We start from the raw sequence: 19,993 nt of genomic DNA, 5'->3' as shown, positions 1-19,993 counted from the left end.
GGGGATTTGGAGTCTCAACTGGCCATCTCTTGTTCACAGGAAAGGCTTCTAGTAATGGGTCTGGGTTGCATTCAAATGAGTTGTTGGTCAACGGAGTCCCATGGAAATCCCCAAATAACCTAGGCTGATGCTAAGATAAAGGGCTGCTCTCTACAAAATGGCAATGGGACCCCACTGAACAACATCCAGATAACTCACTGAATATGGAGAAGCCAAGCTATTGCCAACATGGAGCCTTTAACCCTATGTTCTAGTGTCTTTGGTACAGGAAAGCAATCTTCAAAGACACAAACACAGCAACAACATCTTTGACCTACAATCTGTCCTGCCTGAAAAAAAAAATGCTAGAGAAATGGTGGCACAGAAGTTGTGGGAGTAGACAACCAATGTCTGATTTGACTTAAGGCCCACTTCATGAGAAGAAACCCATACCTGACACTGCTTGCATAGCCAAGAACCAGAGACTAGATAGCCCAAAGACCTAGGTCAAAATAAACACCTCTGGTATAAAACAAACAAGCAATAAAATGATTCCGAATGATATTCTGTTGTACTCATATATCAGTGTCTTACCAGTCATTTGATTCCACAACAAACAAAAATGTGTACTATCCTTCTATTCATTCATACATGCTCATACAGGGTTCCTAGCATTTGCCTAAAGATTAAAGGAAAACTCATTCTAGTCTACTCCTGCGATGTGGGATGTCCTTCTGTATATGTTGCTTTTATTGGTTACTAACCAATGGCTTAGCACATACAGCCAGATGGAAAATCCAGACGGCGGGGGGGGGGGGAGCAGGAGAGTAGGTGGAGTCAGAGAGACACCATGTAGTTGCTGAAGGAGAAGGACATGCTGGAACCTTACCAGTAGGCCACAACCAGTAGCCTCTGTTTACACTCCTGCATAGACAGGACACATACATGCCCAAAACATTCCTATTAAGAGACCTATCAGAAGGTGAATTCTCCTTCCTGCTAGCCAGACCTGGAGCCTACATCTTATTTTCATCCTGATTAACATCAGTTAGAAAATATATGGGTTCATGAACCTTGTAAGCTTGCTGACTATCTCTTGTCAGGGAGGAAAATTTCAATGTCAGCAGAACTGCAATCTTCCAGCCAGCTCCAGATGTTTTCTCCTTGAGTGACAACTGAATGAGGTGCTAGAATTTTCCTAAGATCTTGCTAGCACCGCAGGAGATTTCCCCTTAAGGGATTAAAAGGTTTAGAGAAACCCCAGTCTGTGTTTACAGTGCTTTCCAGTTTCTAAGACACTTTCAAAACTATTATTGGATTCAATATTGAACTCAAAATAACTCTGTGAGGTAGATATGAATAAAGCCATTTATTTATTTTAAAATTTCAGGCCAGCAAACGGGGTCTGACTATGATGGCTAGGCTGGTCTCCATCTCCTGGGTTCAAATAATCCTTCTACCACATCATCTGGATTTAGCTGGGGCTACAAGCATGAACTACTGCCATTCCTGGCTTATAAAGTACAGGAGAATGTAGGTAGGTGCAGAGTGGTTAAGTGAGTAATTTATATTTCCTCTCTCTCTCTCTCTCTCTCTCTCTCTCTCTCTCTCTCTCTCTCACACACACACACACACACACACACACACACACACACACACACACCTAAATTTGAAATTTGTAACTCAAATTCAAACATTAGTCTTTGTGGAGACTACAAATATCACACTAATGTTCATTTTGATGCCTCACTAAGTCCTTCCTTCTTTACTAGTCAGAAAACTCCATCATCCCCCCAAAGACACTTTTGTGATGACTCCTTCTCACCTAGGGGTTTTATAGCTACAGAGTCCAGCTAAGCCTTCAAGCTAGAAAGATGAAGGTGTCTACAAATAGTGACCCAGCAGCTTCTGTTTTTAACAGTTTAATTTCAAAGGAAATGGATCTCACTTAACTAAATTTCTTTTCCTATTTTTTCTAGCTATTAAAGTACTTGCATATCTAATAAATATTTAATAGGAATTTCCCTCCAGCTGAATCCAGGCCCCTCAGCATCTCATTACAAAGTCTTAGAATAGTATGTTCATTGTCACTTGCTTAATTATGCTAAGAAAGAGTTGAATTGTGTGGCTGTTGGGATCAGAAAGTGATTAAATTCACTTGGCAAGACTTTGGATATCTCATTATTATCCTCATTTAGCACATTTAATGGAGTTATTTTTCCCCAATACTGACTTGGGAAAGGCTTGTTCAGTGTAGCTGACTACTTCCCTAGCCTTGCACAATTTTGCACTATGACAAAAAAAATCAGAGCTTACTTAGCACATCATTTGCACTACCAAAAACACTAGTCATGCAAAAATCAGTGACATAATGCCTCGGAGAAAAGGCTGAGACAATTAGACTTTTAGACACTCTTAAGAGCAGGCAGTGTAGCCTTCTGTGATGAGGGAACCCATTGCAGCAGCTAGCACAGGACCTGTTTTAATCCCTTCAGTGTCAGGTAATTCCTGCATATACCACGCTTGGGGTAATCTGCAAGCTATCTGGTGGCAGGCAAATTACAGCAGAGTATTTAATGTAAAAGGACTAGGATTTGTCCTTCAGTGAATAGACATTCAGGATATGCCATCTGTGCTTGTAACTGCCATCACATGGACTGATAAAATAGCTGACTATCATCATCATGGCACACACAGCACTGCTTATGGTGAAGGAAATAATCCAATAGCAATAGCAAAAATTATTCTGCACTTCTTTTAACTGAGTAGGTTTTAGCATATTATCAGTCATGTAGAAGAACTATCAATAAAATAGTAGAATGACCTTTAAAGTCTCAGTTACAATGACAGAAAGATGTCAATATTTTGTAGGACTGGGCTAGGTTCTCCAGAAGTATAAACACACACACACACACACACACACACACACACACGCACACACACACATGCACACAAACACACACACACACACACACATTTGTATATGTATATATCCTTTGAATCAGTGTCAAATGGAAGGTTCTGCTTCTCCCAAATGCCATGATTTAGGAGTTCAGGAATCAGAGAGTAGAAACAGAGTCTTAGTTATATAACAAGCAAAAGAAAATTTACTTTACTGCTCCTGAAACTATACTTTGCTGGAACTAAGACCTCTAGACCAGCAGAGCACAGTTTCAGGAACAGGTGTTTCTTGTAGGTAATGGGAATACAAAATGGGTAGAAGAAAAAGGTAGTATAAATACCAGGGACAACTATAGTTACAGAAATGGGGATTGTGATGATCATAAGCCATTTTCTCCTTATTTTTCCATCAATGCTTCTGAGTGTGCAAATATACAAGAAAATATCTTTATTTCCTTTCCTCTCTTATTTCCTTATCAGGTAACATAAGATGCACCAACTTTATACCACAAATTAAGTAACGTTTTAAGCTACAATATTTAAGTTAAGGATGTAAGAAAAAGGAAAACATCACTTAGGACTTTATATCCTCTTCTGGATATTGAGAAGCATTGGTGCTTCTCAACTGCATATAAGACATTTGTCTTACATCACCTTGTTACTGTTTATTAAGATTTTAAGTGTATTTTTAAAAAATGCATATAGATGCCCAAATGATAAAGAGTTGATTGGTAACAGCTGTATGTGTCAATTTGTCTGTACTAAGGGATGCTTAGACAGTGAATAAAATATGATTTTGAGGTATGAAAATAAGTATTTTATTTGGAAGAGCTTGTCATTTGGATTAGTGAACCGAATGAAGTGGATGACCCTCTCCAGTCTGGGTGGGTACCACCCAATCCTTTCTAGTTTAGCTAGAAAATAAAAAGACAGAGGAAGGGTGAATATCACTCCCTTTGCTTAAGCTAGGTCAAGCATCCACTGTTCATGGACATTAGGACTCATGGTTCTCAGGGTTTTAAACTCAGACTGACACTTGCATTCTTGGTTTGCTTGGTTCTTAAGCCTTAGAGCTGAAATTTAGCAATGCACTGGCTTTTCTGGGCTTTCAGATTACATACAACAGACCATTGCCCTTCTCAGTCTCTGCAGTCACATGAGCTAGTCCCTCTTAGTAAATATATTGGTTCCTTTCTCTACAGAAGCTAACTAAAACAAAAACTATAGCTGTAATATTATAAGAACAGATTTAGATGAAAAATATGGGAACAGTAAAAGAAATTTAATGACCAAATATTATAATTGATACACTAAGCAATGTCTTAAAGCATTTACAAATATTAGCTAGTTTAATCTTCACAAACCTTCCAGTTAGATGTCACTGCTAACTAAGCCACAGAGAGGTATTCACTGACTTATTCCAAGTCACAAAGTTGAGAAGTAGCAGAGATGTAGCTAGAATCCAATTAATCTATCTCTAGAATCTCTACTTGTCACCAAAACGCTAAGCTGAGAATAGAAGTTGTTTTCACTCTCTCTGAGTTATGGATCACTAATAGACCTGGACTCTACATGCTGTGCTCTCTCTCCTACATTCCCCTGCCTCTCATATGCCATTTTTCTCATTGAAGATCTGCTATAGAAAGTTAGCCCTGGGAGAACCTGAAAACCCTCACAGTCTTGTTCAGAATACAGATCTCCAATGACATATATGATGTTCCTGTGTGGTTTCCAAGAAGATTTGCTTCAGAGGTCCACACAACTGATCTTATTTCCAATCTTGTCCTTATGCATCCTTGGCTCTTTAAGCAAGAACTGCTCATCAACTGAAACTCTAGACCTCCAATTGTGAAGGTGCCATTTGGTTCTGGCCAACCTCTTTCCAGAAAGCTGTGACAACCCCCCTTCCAGGAAGTGGATCCAAGGCTCCAGTAGTTACTGATATTTGAGCCCTTTGTTCACCATGAAGTCATGGTTCAGAACTGCCACTCAATTTGCATATAAGAAATCTCTGTCTTGGTGATTAACAGGCTTCATTCCCTTTTTCTTCATTTTCTGTGGTTTACTTGGCTCACAAGATAGTTTGGATAGTAAGAAAAGGAGACGGAAACACATTGTTAAAAGCAATACAGAGTTGTATGACTCCGCTGTAGGACATTTACCAGAGACTCACTCCTTCCTCCACTACCCTTTAAGTAAACAGGATAATAAAAGGCAGAGTGCATTCTGTCAGAATCTACAGCTTGTAAGATAATTTTCCTGAGAGTCACTACAGCCAAGCATCTCGGAGTACTCTTCTACTCCCAAAGTCCTGGTGCATATTTTCAAGCTTTCTCTGAATTCTCATTTCCAGATATACACTGGTAATAAAACTATAAAATGGCATAATTAAACAAAAGTATCCAATAGTTTTAATCTTGATTTACCCTTCATCAGCAACAAGGATAAATATCATGCAGACCTACTTTAACAAAGTAGCCTTCCTTAAGAGTAGATAACATTCTAAAACTTGCATTTTGCTCCAACATTTCAGGACTATGGTTTTAACCCACAACATCTTCAATGCTAAGATCACGTTTCTCAGATCATGCTGGTGAGGAGAGGAAGCCTACACTATAAAGAATGACTCTTGTGCATGCTTTTCTTTCTGTATAAAATGAATTCACATGCAAGCAGGAGTTTTTCATCATGATAAAGGACAAGTAAACAATACCTGGGAAGGCAGAAATGATTAGAAACAGAACAGCTAAGAAAAGATAGCTAATAGTTGATTCAAGGTTGAAATGAGCCTCTATGGATAAATAGCTCCAGCAAGTGCTCTTCAGGAAGCATCAGTATGGGCCCCTTCAAGGCATTCAACAACAGAAAAAGTAAACAGAAGGCAATCAATTCTCATTGTTTCCACAGAGCAGGGATGTGTTTCTAGGTGCTGTCATGTACACAACTTCATCTAAGCTTTTCAGTGCTCCTAGGATGCCATTGTTGCTCCCAGTCACTTGACAGAGGAGGAAACCAAGAACCAAAATGATATTTTCCCTGGTGTCACATGATGAGGAAGTAGCACAGCTGGGATTGAGAGATGATGGTATTATATTATTCTGAGGGAATTCTAGAAAGGCACTGGAAGAAACGTAACTCAGTAATTGGACTTGCAAGAAACTGGAGGTTCTTCGGTGCATATTGTTAATCCACATGATGCCTTCACTTAAGTAGGAATAAAATGATGGCGAGAGTTAACCATCCTCTGGATCAGTTGCTATTCTTTGACTATGTCCTTGGTATTGCAAATTTTACAGATACTGTCACAATTCATTCTTTAGATTTTTTTCAGGAGGCACAAACAGAGACGACTAGTTATCAGCCTTACTTATGAATTTTAATTATAAATGACAGAAACCAAAATTAGCATAGTCAGGATTCTCAAAAATAAATAAATAAATTGTGCTAGAGTAAGGCATCGTGAGACACACCTATAATATTGTGAAATTGATGTCAGGAGAAACAGGGCTATATAACACCCTGTTCATGATATCAATAGTTTCCTAAAATAATATTTTATATAAAGAATTTAAGAAAGGTTGAAATTCCAAGCCTTAAGAAAAAAGAAACCTTCAGATAATCCAGAATTCAAACACACCATCATTTGGGTCACTCATGAATATGTAAGCATTCTCTTGCAAATTCTGTGTGTATATCTGCATTGATATATGCATGCTAAAACTAGACAGTGTGCACTTTCAAGCTATGTCATCTTTTGGAGAAATTCAAAACTTACAGAACAGTGTCTCCATCTAAAAATAATGTTCAAAGGGCTAGTTGAAAACACGATTGCACTGAGGATTACGTGACAGAAGAGAACCTGAGGAAGTCATGAGATAGGCAACTCTGTGGAAGTTTATATGCCAGTTGAAGGTTTAGTTACTCATATTTTTGGTTGTGAGTCTAGCCTTTAACAGCTCGGCCATCTCTCCAGCCTTTTTTTTTTTTTTTGGTTTAGCTACTCATAAAATGACCACCTAGCCTAACCATTAACAATTAAGAATATAACACACTAAACTTGTCTTACAAGGGACTGTTAGAGCTGAAAGTAGGATAAGAATAACACTAGACATATTCAAAGCTTACTCAGACTGCAAAAGATACAGAAACCCTCACAGTCATGAAGAAGGGGCAAAACCCAGAAAAAAATCTATGTAGTAGAAAGTTATCGGCACACTCTTAACCTGGAACTTCTATTTGCATGAGAGAGAGAAGAGAGAGAAAGTCTGTGTCTCTGTGTGCATATGTTTCTGTATATGTGAAGGGTTGTGTCTGAGAACACATGTATGTATGTATGTTTAGATGAGGAGCTGCTGGGTATCTTCCTCAATCATTCTCCACCCAAATTTTTAGACAAGATCTGTCATTGAACTTAGAATTTACTAATTTGCTAGACTGGCTGGCAAGTAATCTCCAGGGATCCTCCTGTTTCTGCTTCTCCAATGTTGTGATGCAGGAAATAACAACTGCACTCAGCTTTTTATGTGGATTCTGCAAACTCAAACTCAGAGCCCCTAAGTCATCTCACTAGTCCCTCGTTCACTATCTTTACTCATTATCTCTGTGCCCACTGTGAGTTTTTGAGTTTCAACCTCGTGCCTTCAATGGTCATTTGCTCTTCATGATTTATAATGAGGTTGTTATCTTTATTTTCAACCTTAAGTTATTCTTCCTAGAACCAATTTATGCATAAGTTATAAAAATTAATTTTATAAACATAAACACTGCATAATTATTGTGATGACAGAGATTTGGCAACTGCCCTAATAACAGCAGAGCAAGGCAGGTATGCACAGCTGATAGGGGAGTTCAGCCAATCACATTCTGTTTTGGGGGCGTGCCGCCCTCAGGCTAAAGCCTGCCTATAAACCTAGCAAGTATGCTCCCCTAGCTCTCTTTTCGCCTGGCTCCTGTGTCCGGACGGATCGTTTGGATTCTGGTGTAAGCTGTTGTAAGTCTTACTTCTGTTTATTAAAGCTGTATATTTTGTATCAAGATAGTCTGGGGACTTTTCATTACCAATCGCCCTGCGGCTTCATCTGGCGCCTGAACGTGGGCCTTTTTCTCCCTCGTGGAGTGGGCCTAGCGGTCTGAGAGCACAACACACCTGGGGTCTAGCCAGTTCCTAGCCGCACTCGCGGGGCCGCGCAACTAAATTCCTTGGCTTTTGCTACCCCCATTGGGCACTGTCTTCCCCCAGCACTCGATCTGTGAATTTAATCTCTGGATTTGAGAGTATATATTTTAGAATTTGCTTTCTGGGCCGGCACCATTGCCATGTGGATTCAGGTGTGCCCCCGCCGCTTACTGGCAGACAAGGGTCATTACAGGTAAGATTTTTCTTTTCAGTTGAAAACAAATAAATAAATACAATTTCTTTTGATTGAACATGTCAGAAACTATTACTATCCAAAAGTTCAATGGCCTTTTTAATTGCACCATGGAGGATATCCTCCATGAGGTTTCTGATATTCCTCTTACTTGGTTATTTCTGGGACCTGTCGCTTTTCTGGTGTTTGGATATTTTATAAGGATGATTCAGTCCTTACAGATTGAATATATAATGCTGAGGGCAGAGATTAAAACCTTAAGGACAATTCAGACTGACACCAACCTCCTCAAAAAAGAGTTTGGAGTTTTCAAAGAGGAGACTAGATCAGAGTTTGGAGTTCTCAAAGAGGGAACAACCAAAGTGACTTGTAACCTCCAGTCCATGACTGTAAGTGCTGAGATATTAGCTGAGAGGATTAAAATCATTGAAAGTGAAAATTGGACTTTATCAAAAGGGTATGATAGATTAATTGACAGGATTTCCATACAAGAAGGCACAGTACATGCCATGAGGATTATGTCCAAGGAGGATATGGCATCTCTAACGGACAAGCTCCACGCCTTAGAATTATCAATGAAGGCGATAGTGTCCAGGGAGGAAATGGTGTCTCTGACGGACAAGCTCCATGCCGTAGAATCATTAATGAAGGCTTTGGAGCATAATACTGGACAGGAGATTCAGGACTTACAGAAGGCAATGGTGAGCAGATTTAATAAAATTGAGGAAATCATAGACTCTGATGAACAGGAGCAAAAGGTAGAAAGGCAACATTTACCTCCGAAAACTCTGAGTCTACACAGAGTATACCTGTCTATACTTGCCTTTCCAGTAATAACATCAGAAAAGATAACTGGCTCCAAAAACCCTAAGGTCATTAAAGAACATACCTGGGATCCTATACGTAAGAATGATCTGAAAGAATTTAAACAAGCAATTGTGAATTATAGACTACATTCATCCTTTGCTAGAGAGATGTTAAAATCCTGGGCTCTCAGCAGCAGGGCCACCTCTCAAGATTGGAACCAGCTCACGTCAGCTGTCCTGGAGAACGGACTTTGATGGCATTTCAAATGCCTATTCAAACAAGAGGCCAGACTTTTACAACAACAAGAATCAGCGAAAGGAATTGAGGTTTCTCTAGATCAAATTATAGGTGAAGGACTTTACTCTGATCCTCAGGAACAAGCTCTTTATGATGAAAACATTTTATCCATATGTGCCACAGCAGTGCTAAGGGCCTGGGACAGGGTTCAAGACTCAGGTCAGAGAGTAGAATCATATATCAGGGTAAAACTGGGTCAGAGAGAACCCTTTAGTGACTTTTTACAAAGACTAACTAAGGCTGTACAAATAGGGATACCTGATCCAGATGCAAGAAATATAGTAATTGAGTCTTTGGCTTATGAGAATGCCAATGTAGAATGCAAAAGGATCCTGGGGCCTTTAAAGATCAGATCAGCGCCTTTGGATGAATGGGTTTTACATACAATGAATGTTGATACATTTGATTATGGCAATGAAACATGGGTGCAAGAAGCAATTTCCAAAGGTAAAAGGAGACATCAGATTACAAAATGCTTTCATTGTGGCAAAATGGGACACATGAAAAGGGACTGCAGACAATGGAATTCCAGGAATAATGCCTCTTCTAGGAATAACAGGAATAGGAGGACTCAGCCTTCAGGTTTATGTAGGAGATGTGGAAAGGGCAGGCATTGGACGAATGAGTATAGGTCAACAAGAGATAAACAAGGCAACCCGTTGCCATTGGGAAACTCAATAGGGGGCCTCTCGAAGGCCCCCCTGGCAAATGTGGTCCAGTCATTTCCGATCACTGCAGACAACATGCTTCTTCAGGGAAGTTAGAATGCCCCATGCCTGCTGTTAAAAGCAATAACGGCCTGAAGGATGAGTTAAATGTGGTGAATGAATCAAAAAATCTAAGAGGACAAAGTAAATACATATTCTGGCAGACTTCTATAAATGAACAAAGACCAAAGCTAAGAGTGTGTGTAAATGGCAAATTTATTACCGGCTTACTGGACACAGGTGCAGATGTAAGTATCATTACTCCAGAATCTTGGCATCCGCATTGGCCTCTTCAGGAGGTAGATATTCAGTTCCTAGGAATTGGAACTCTATCTCGAGTAAGACAAAGCACGAGATAGGTCAATTGGTATAGGTCCAGACGGACAAATAGGAAAACTAAGGCCATATGTAGTCAATATTGCAGTGAATTTATGGGGCTGTGACCTATTGCAGCAATGGAAACCCAAATTAACATTTCTGCTGCTTCTAGAGCCTATATTCCTGATGGAGGAGGGTTATCAGTCTATGTGTTACTTTCATTGGTTAATAAAGAGACTGCTTTGGCCTTTTTGATAGGCCAGCCCTTAAGTGGGTGGAGTAGACAGAACAGAATTGTGGGAGAAAGAAAGCAGAGGCAAGCAGACACCATAGCTCTCCTCCCCAAGATGGACCCTGGTTAGACTCGTCTCAGTAAGCCACAGTCAAGTGGCAACGCGCATTAATAGAAATGGGTTGAATCAAAATGTCAGAGCTAGCCAATAAGAGGTTATAACTAATTGGCCAGGCAGTGTTTAAATGAATACAGTTTTCGTGTAATTATTTTGGGTAAAGCTAGCCAGGTGGCGGGCGGGGACGCAGTCCACCATTTCTTCTACAGAGTGGCGCCCAACTTGGTAACTAAATCCACTTAAAAACCTGAGAGAGCTTAAAAATAAGGGAAAGAGAGTTTAACACAGATTCTGCTGTTTGCTAGGGCGTGCTGTAGAGAGATTTCCTGTTTCAGAAGCATTAGCGGCAGAAAAAAAGCTGAGCCATTTTAAAACGCAGCTTCCTGGGTCTTGCCGCTGGTACAAACTCCAGTTATGGAGCATTTCTGGGCCCAGATGTTTGTGTTCCCACTCCGGCTCGGGATCAGGAGGAAAATACTCTGAGACCATGCCTGCTCTCCCCACCTGGGCAGACTGCGGGACCAGGCTTAGGCAGATGGGAGAGCATGGAGGATTTCTGCCGCCATACAGAAAGATGTTTGCAGGCTGTTCAGTGCTCTGCGCATCAGATTTGGCAGTTTCTTGGATGAAAAGAGTTTCTGTGCTGCACGCTCAGTCTCAGAATTAAACTGTTGAGTGTGGCTCCAATGTGGGCCTGCTGTGTGCCTGGAACTGTACTTGAGCGGCTCTGGCTCGTGCTGACCTCAGGCAGGAACGATAGTAATTATCATAGTAAAAGCGCAGTTAAGGTTTAGACTGGAAATAGGCGGTACCGTATTACCTCTACATGGTGCAACTTAAGTTTTTAAGAACTGCTTAGCATATTAAGAAGTGCTCTTGGATACTAAAAATAATGCAGATTCACAATAGGACAGATTCAGAAATACAAGACCTCTAAATGGGTCACAATGTTGGATGACTGTACGTAGGCTTGGGAGAGAGAAGAAAAAGAATATATAGAATAAAGTTAATGCCTTAAAAAAGGGTAAAGTCTTTAAAGAGACTGAGTAAAGATAGTTGTCGATTAAAAGAAATAAATAAAAATAAGCCACATAAAAATGAAAAATTCACAGAGAGTCTGGATTCTGTACATTGTGTTTTCTTTAAAATTTTTGACTATGAAGGAGCTAAGTACAGAGAGACATTTCATTATATGGGCTGCCAAGCTAAGCCAGAATGGATATCATAAGGGTATAATGACTTTCAAATTTGGGTCTAAGGATATGATGCTTTGGAGAGGGTCTTCTTTTGTTTTCACAGAGGATGAGACCCTGTGGATTGTTTCTATACCAGTATGGTATGATAGACCATGTCCTCCTGAAAGGTTGCTGTGAACACACTCAAGAAATTACTTCATTCAATTGCCAACTGAGATGAACCTAGCACACAGGGTATCATGAAAGACCTGATTAACAGCGCCCCTATTCAGCAGGAAGAAGTTTGGAGAGTAATAACTGCGCCCATATTCCCAAATATTGTTTATAAATGTTCTTTTATATTTAAAGGGGGATATGATATAGATATGAATAATTTGCATTGGTATGGAATTTAAGGTCAATTTTGTTATATGTATATGTATTTCTGATCTTGATTAAGGTATTGTGATTGTGTAGCTCATTTAAAAATGTAATGTATAATTAGGAAATATAGGTTGTTAATGGATAATTATCAATAATAGTCAATCTTGTAGTCATGTTAGTTAGATTTTCTAGATATATAGAGATATATTTCATTTAGATAGGCATTCTTCATATCTTTCAAAGATTTTAGAATATGGCATTTAATGTTTTAATAACTTAGGGCTTTTCGTGACATTGAGACACGTCTGCTCCTGGCAACACCAATCTACTTCAAGAGGATGATGGGCATCGAAGAGGCTCCTTATGGAGTTTGATAGCCATTTGGGTAAGAAACTGCTCTTACCTGGACTGATGCATAGATTGGATACAAAGAACCTGCAGAGAGAGGACTACTGAACTTGTCTAAAGGTGAGATGGTCTTTTGGGGTTCCTGATTAATGAAAGAGTCTGCGAGACATTCTGCAGGACACACCAGATAGTGACTGAACTGCCTTTGAAATTTCCTGCTTCATGGAAATGTCTGATGGAAACTATGGGCCTGAAGGCTGAAGATGGATGCCCCAACGTTACAAAAGAACTTTGGGTGACTGTCCAGGCAGCAAGATGTCTCTGTCATTTCTGGAGTTTTTGAAGTTGCTTATTTCTTATTTGCTTAGGTAATATTATATCCTTCTGGAGTCTTTGATGGAGTTGAAGAATGGTTAGTTATAGTTATAGTTTTCCTTAGTTATGATAAAAGATAAAGTAGATATAAATATTGTAACTGTAATTCTTGCTTGATAACTGTTTTGTTATATATAATTTTACTATGTTAACGTGAAAGCCTTTCTTTTTTGTTTAAACAGAAAAAGGGGAAATGATGGAGGAGGGTTATCTGTCTATGTGTTACTTTCATTGGTTAATAAAGAGACTGCCTTGGCCTTTTTGATAGACCAGCCCTTAAGTGGGTGGAGTAGACAGAACAGAATTGTGGGAGAAAGAAAGCAGAGGCAAGCAGACACCATAGCTCTCCTCTCCAAGATGGACCCTGGTTAGACTCATCCCGGTAAGTAAACAGTCAAGTGGCAACGCGCATTAAAAGAAATGGGTTGAATCAATATGTAAGAGCTAGCCAATAAGAGGTTATAACTAATTGGCCAGGCAGTGTTTAAATGAATACAGTTTTCATGTAATTATTTCGGGTAAAGCTAGCCGGGTGGTGGGCGGGGACGCAGTCCACCGTTCCTTCTACATATTCCTGAGGAAAATAGTACAAGATATTACAGATGGCGGAAACCGGCCATTAGAGCTATACAAGAACACAACACAATTGATGGCCCTTCAGAGGTACCAACAGCCATGCCTCTAAAATGGTTGACTGAGAAACCAATATGGACTAAACAATGGCCTTTAGCTGAGGAAAAGTTACAGGCTTTAGAACAATTGGTACAAGAGCAATTAGATGCTCTACATATAGAAGAATCTACCAGCCCTTGGAATTCTCCTGTATTTGTTGTTAAGAAAAAAATCTGGTAAATGGAGACTGGTGACAGATCTTAGAGCTATCAACAAGGTTATTCAACCTATGGGCCCCCTGCAATCTGGAATTCCTCTGCCCTGCCTGTTACCAAAGGGATGGCCTCTTATAGTTATTGATCTGAAAGATTGTTTCTTCACTATACCTTTACAAGAAAAAGATAGAGAAAAGTTTGCCTTCACAGTACTTACTTATAATAACTCTCAGCCTGCCCTATGTATATGTATATATATGTATATAACACACATCTGATCTCATATGGGTCTGCCAGGTCCTCTAGCACAAGGTAATGCAGATATTGATCACTTATTGATTGGTAGTGTGCTGCAGGCATCTGAATTTCATAAAAAACATCATGTCAATAGCAAAGGCTTGAAAAAAGAGTTTTCTATTACATGGCAACAAGCTAAGGAGATTGTAAAGAAATGCCCTACTTGCTCTTTTTATAACCAAACACCATTGCCTGCAGGGACTAATCCAAAGGGTATTAAAAGGAATGAAATTTGGTAGATGGATGTGTTTCACTTTCCAGAATTTGGCAAATTAAAATATGTACATCACACCATTGACACATACTCAGGTTTTCAATGGGCAACTGCTTTAAGCTCAGAAAAAGCTGATTCAGTAATCACTCATTTATTAGAAGTTATGGCTATCATGGGTATACCTACACAGATAAAGACGGATAATGGTCCAGCTTATGTTTCTAGGAAAATGACATAATTTTTTGCTTATTATAATATTAAGCATGTTACAGGTATACCATACAATCCTACAGGTCAAGCAGTTATAGAAAGGTCAAATCGAACTATAAAAGATAAGTTGAACAAACAGAAAGGGGTGGAAAATACCCCCAGGAATAGGTTACATAATGCTTTATTAACCTTGAATTTTCTCAATGCTAATGAGAAGGGGACAACCGCTGCAGAAAGATATTGGATATTGGAAAAGTCTGCTGAATTAAATCAACCAATTTATTTCAAGGATGTGCTGACCTCACAGTGGAAGCCAGGAGATGTGCTGCGTTGGGGAAGGGGTTTTGCTCTTGTTTCCACAGAAGAGGAAAAATTGTGGATACCATCAAAATTAATAAAGGTTCGGTTTGAAGAGGAGAAGCCTCTTGAAAGAGAAAAATGATAACTCACTTACAAGGATAATAATCACACCAAAGGTAAGAGAAATATATAGGTTGGGGGCAGGGTTCTCTTCTTGTCTTCACAGGAGAAGGCTCATTTTCAAACGATCCAAGGGACCCTGGATAATTGAATATAGAAACTGCCTACGACCAAAAGAGGATCAACAATGAATCCAAATAGTTTAGGTAAGTATTACTATTTTTTTAATATGTACTAATGTGCATTTATTTATAAATATGTAGAGCTGGTTTTGGAGTTGGACAATGGCTCAGTCCCTCTTCATTTCCAAGTCTGTTGATAAGAGATATCCCAGAGTTTCTGTCTCATGTCAAAAGCTGAGGTACGGGACAGAATAAATATAATTGATAAATTTTCTTTGCCTTTCCCCACATCTGTTTATATATATATATATATATATATATATATATATATATATATATATATATATATATATATACACATACATACATACATGTGTGTGTCTGTATATGTCTTCGTAGATAATGTTTAACTTTCCCATGACAAACAATAAATTTTCCTGCAGTAATCTTTAAAGCTTCTAGGATGAAGATGGGGCCCCACAACATCAACTCCAGCTGGTTACTATGACGTCATAATGTTGATAGCGCTATTTTTTTAGACCTGTTTTTTTGGTTCCAGCTACACAAAACAGTTCTGGATGATGCACAATATTTGACAACACTCTGGCCAGACCTCCTCAACTTATACAGAGACTATTTACAACTCTCTCACACCAAATGTTTATATGGGAATTTTACCATCAATTATTTTCACAGGACCCCCTAAGAGAAACGTCGCCCCCGTGACAGCTGGAAGCAATTTTAGAGGACGACGTCCCGTCTCCCAGTAGAATTTGCCCTCAGGTTTAGGGACACCATTTAGGAGTTGTTTATAGTTGATATAGGGATGAGGGAATGGGGGAGGTATTTTGTAAGCTCAGGGGTGTTTATCAAAAAAAAGAAGAGGGGATAGATTGGGATAATAATATATTGGTATTTGTGAGTTATTGTTTTTAGAAAATTGTATTGGTGTTGATTTTTGTACACTGATATATTGAATATTGTATGTGAGCATGCTTCTACCTCTATTTGTATTAATATATATACATATATTTACATTTCTACCTCTGATTAAGAATGATATACATTGTTTACATTTGGAGGCCATTGTCCTCACTCATTGCACAGTTGTTCATTCTCTTAGTCATCAAGTTAGATAAATAGAAATCAATAGTCATATATGTTTATTATATTTATATTTAGGCTAATCAGGTTATTTAGATGCATAGAGATCATACTTAGTATAGATAGTATAATCTTCAACCTCTTCGAAAAGCTGTGAAAAATGACCTTTAATCTAACTCATAGTTCTATAGTAGTGAGACACAATCGCTCCTGGCATCACCGCTCTACTCCCGAGAGAACGTTGAGCACCAAAGACACTCCACATGGAGCTTGTCTTCTTCCTGGCAGAACTGGCCTTTGGGCAAAGAAAAAGCCCATACCTCAACCACTGACAGAATTACAGAATATCCTAAATGGATAAAAGCAGGATTGTCTTATCTTGCCAAGACAGGGTGAGAGAGTCCTAAAAGGTTTCTTGCCTTTGAAAAATGGCATGTCAGTTACATCAGGCCTTAGCCAAAGTTGGTTGACTCAACATTGCATATGAGACTTTGGGTGATTGCCCAGGTATACAGTTGCCTCTTCCATTCGTTGCACATTTCGGAAGTTTCCCGCTTGTACTTCCGGGCTGCTTGAGTAAAATTATTTTCCTTCTCAGATCTTTGATGGAGTTGAAGATTAGATAGTTGTAGTTACCATCTACATTATTTAGACTCCCTGAGATAGAATGTTTAGCAGAACTTTTGTTATATGTTTCTTGCTTAACATTGTTCGTTGTTTGTAACTTTATATTTATTATTTGCTTCTATTGTATAGTTGTATTTGGTTTGGTTCTGTATTATTTTAGAAAAAAAGGGGGAGATGATAGGGAAGATCAGCCAATCACATTCTGTTTTTGGGGTGTGCCGCCCTCAGGCTAAAGCCTGCCTATAAACCTAGCAAGCACGCTCAGCTAGCTCTCTTTTCGCCTGGCTCCTGTGTCCGGACAGATAGTTTGGATTCTGGTGTAAGCTGTTGTAAGTCTTACCTCTGTTTATTAAAGCTGTATATTTTGTGTCAAGATAGTCTGGGGACTTTTCATTACCAATCGCCCTGCGGCTTCACACAGCTATGTATGGCATATACTGCACAAGATGACAAATTTACACAGAAATCATCTAGAATTTGGGCATCAAAATGAACATATTCATTAGGATATTTCTGTGGTCAACGAGAAACAAAATATCTAAAATAACTAGAATATTTGAAAAATTCTCATTAGAGTACTATATAATTTATTTGGTCTCTATGCTTCTACCAAAGAATAAAAAACACATTAGCATAATATACAGTCACCACTACAGACAGATCATGAGTTACCAGAGGAAAGAAGCCACATTTTGATGATCTCAGTATTCTCATGGCATATGTGATTCAATCCATAATGACACTGATTCAGTTTGTCAACTAGTGGATTGTGAATACCAGCAGCCAGGTGGAATAGACAGGACATAGCAAGATCACAAAGTCCAAAGGTTTATCTAGCAGGAGTGGAGGCCTTAGATAATACCAGCTCAAAGGGTTCATAAAATCCCATAGAAGCAATTGTTTTTCACTTGTCAGAATTAGACTCAGAAATCTACAATCCCATTTAAAGAAAAGAAAAACTGAACTAAAATGTGGGAGTTTTTTTTTTGTTCTTGTCTCAAAATGGCTCTTTCTTCATGTTTTCTGACTCCAAACACAACAAAATAGCTTCAGATTCAGAGTAATCTTGTTTAAATAAAAGAATTGCATAACAAAATGATAATTTATCAGCTGCAATAAAAGCAAATATTTGATATAAAATGGTAGGGAAAGAGAGAAAAGGATAAGGAAGTCCAAGGAAAATGGGCCAGAGAAACTGCTTTTAGGGCTGCACACAAGTCCATGGTATGGTATTATACCTCAAAGTAGACTTAAAACGGCCTTGCCAAGATAAGGAGGAGAACAAGTAAAGCAAGAGGAAGGTATAGACAGAGTTCAACACCACTTGCCCATGAAAACACAGTGCTCAAACTCATTGCTCACAACAGAGGATGTGACTTAATAGTACCTTGATCTCTCCGAAACACTGCCAAGACAGAAGGAGCTAGGAAAATCATGATATCACAGCAGTATCTCAAACAACTGTATGTAAAGCTAGAGCCCCTGCTTCCAACTGTATTGGAAGCTCTTGGTTGCTTATGTTTAGCCCTAAGACAAATAATTGGGTCTATGGTTGGCTCTTTATAAACCTTCTCTTCTGAGACCTAGAAAGATGGCTCAGCAGTTAATAATGTGCTCTGCTCCTGTAGAGGACATAAGTTTGATTGCCAGCACCCACATAAAACAGCCCACAAATACTTGGAACTCCAACTCCAGGGGATCTGACATCCACTTCGACCTCCCAAGGCACCTTTATGCATGTGCAAATACACACACACACACACACACACACACACACACACACACACAATTAAAAGCAATAAAATAAATATTTTTTTTAAATTCCTTCTTCCAGTGCTGAAGCAGAAGTTTGATGCCCATATGGTGGAACCCATTGTCTACTGTTTTTTCTTCCTTTTCCTTTGTCTGTACCTCAATGATAAAAATCAAGGGGTATATTCTTCACATACACGGTATATGACATTAAACATCTTCCTTGAGCTAAAATAGACATTCCACAACCTTCCCCAGCACTGGAAAAACCACGAGATCCTTAGGGAAGAAACAATTCCTAAAGACTAATCATCCTTCAGGATAAGGACCAAACTCCTGTCTCACTCCAGTACAAGTTCCTAAACCACACCTTATGGCCATGTCACTCCTCTATTTAGAGACTTACTATATAACAGGCTTCATCTCAATGCTTTGTGTGTAATTAACCATGCAGTCATCATCCAAATCCCATGAAACAGAGATGATGATTACCCCTATTTCAATTTCACAGGCTTAGGGCAGTTAATGAGCATGTTCAAAGTTACAACACTGAATAATTTACAGATCTAGAATTTAAACTCAGACGAAACCAAAAATCTTTAAGACCAGTTTTAACTCATGGATCTTGTTTAAAATTCTGTTTCTGATTTAATGGGTCTAGGAGAAAACTAAGACTACACATTTCTGAAAAGTTCCCAAGAGAAATACTGGCTTTTGTGGAAGACCACACCTTGAATGACAAGGCTCCATTCAGATTACGCTTTGAATGGCTAGATGCTGAGTTGTTCTATTTCCTAAAGGAAACATCCAAGATGGTTGTAGGCCCATATTTCATACAAAATATTTGCAGCCAGATTCTCTGGACATGCTTAGTTTCCAAGCGCAGCTACAATCCTTCCAGACCACTGGTAGCCACCAAACAAAAGACTCTAGGATCTATTGCTCCTTCCCTTTTGTGAATATGTCGATCGCCCAGGGAGAGGTGTTGATTCCAAGCTGGTGACTTAAGTTGAAGGTGTTTTGGTATTCCCGCTTCCCTGGAAAGAGAAGATTAATGAGTTTCCACCTTGGTTTACCTGGGGGATAAAAGGTGTTTGAATAATAAACACGGGTAAATCTTCAGGAATGAGGGAAGCCTGAGATGCCCTTCCGATATTGCTCCGTGAATTGTGTCTCATTAGTTCCCATGGCTCCATATCGGTCCAGTTAGGGAAAAATAGTGTTTATGTTGGGGCCACAGACCCAGACAGATGGTGGATTTTTCCACTTTATAAATATGAAGTTTCAACATATAAATATTCTCTGATCTACCATTCTGAACATCATTTACAAAAACCCATGACTGCTAATAACTGAGTATGATTTTCTCAAGATTTTCAGTAAATAACAGAGAAAAACTAATAGTAAACA

The 19,993-nt window shown here is 39.0% G+C and overlaps 1 protein-coding gene across 15 annotated transcripts in view; it reads right to left on the bottom strand.

Moving 5' to 3' along the window:
• Ids (iduronate 2-sulfatase) overlaps window positions 1–19,993 on the bottom strand; it is a 252,787-nt gene that overhangs the window by 91,639 nt on the left and 141,155 nt on the right. For 4 of the 15 annotated variants that reach the window (XM_085684666.2, XM_048457753.3, XM_048457756.3 and 1 more), the window contains one exon: window positions 17,387–19,620. The exons of the other annotated variants lie outside the window; for them this stretch is intronic. In XM_085684666.2, coding sequence (XP_085540792.1) covers window positions 19,520–19,620 — 101 coding nt within the window. In that variant the 3' untranslated portion in view covers window positions 17,387–19,519. Of the gene's footprint in view, window positions 1–17,386; window positions 19,621–19,993 lie in introns of those variants that run through there. 15 annotated transcript variants of the gene reach the window in all.

Source organism: Myodes glareolus, chromosome X, assembly GCF_982192425.1.
Source record: "Myodes glareolus chromosome X, mMyoGla1.1, whole genome shotgun sequence".
NCBI classification, from domain to species: domain Eukaryota; kingdom Metazoa; phylum Chordata; class Mammalia; order Rodentia; family Cricetidae; genus Myodes; species Myodes glareolus.
This window is presented reverse-complemented; position numbering and strand designations above follow the sequence as displayed.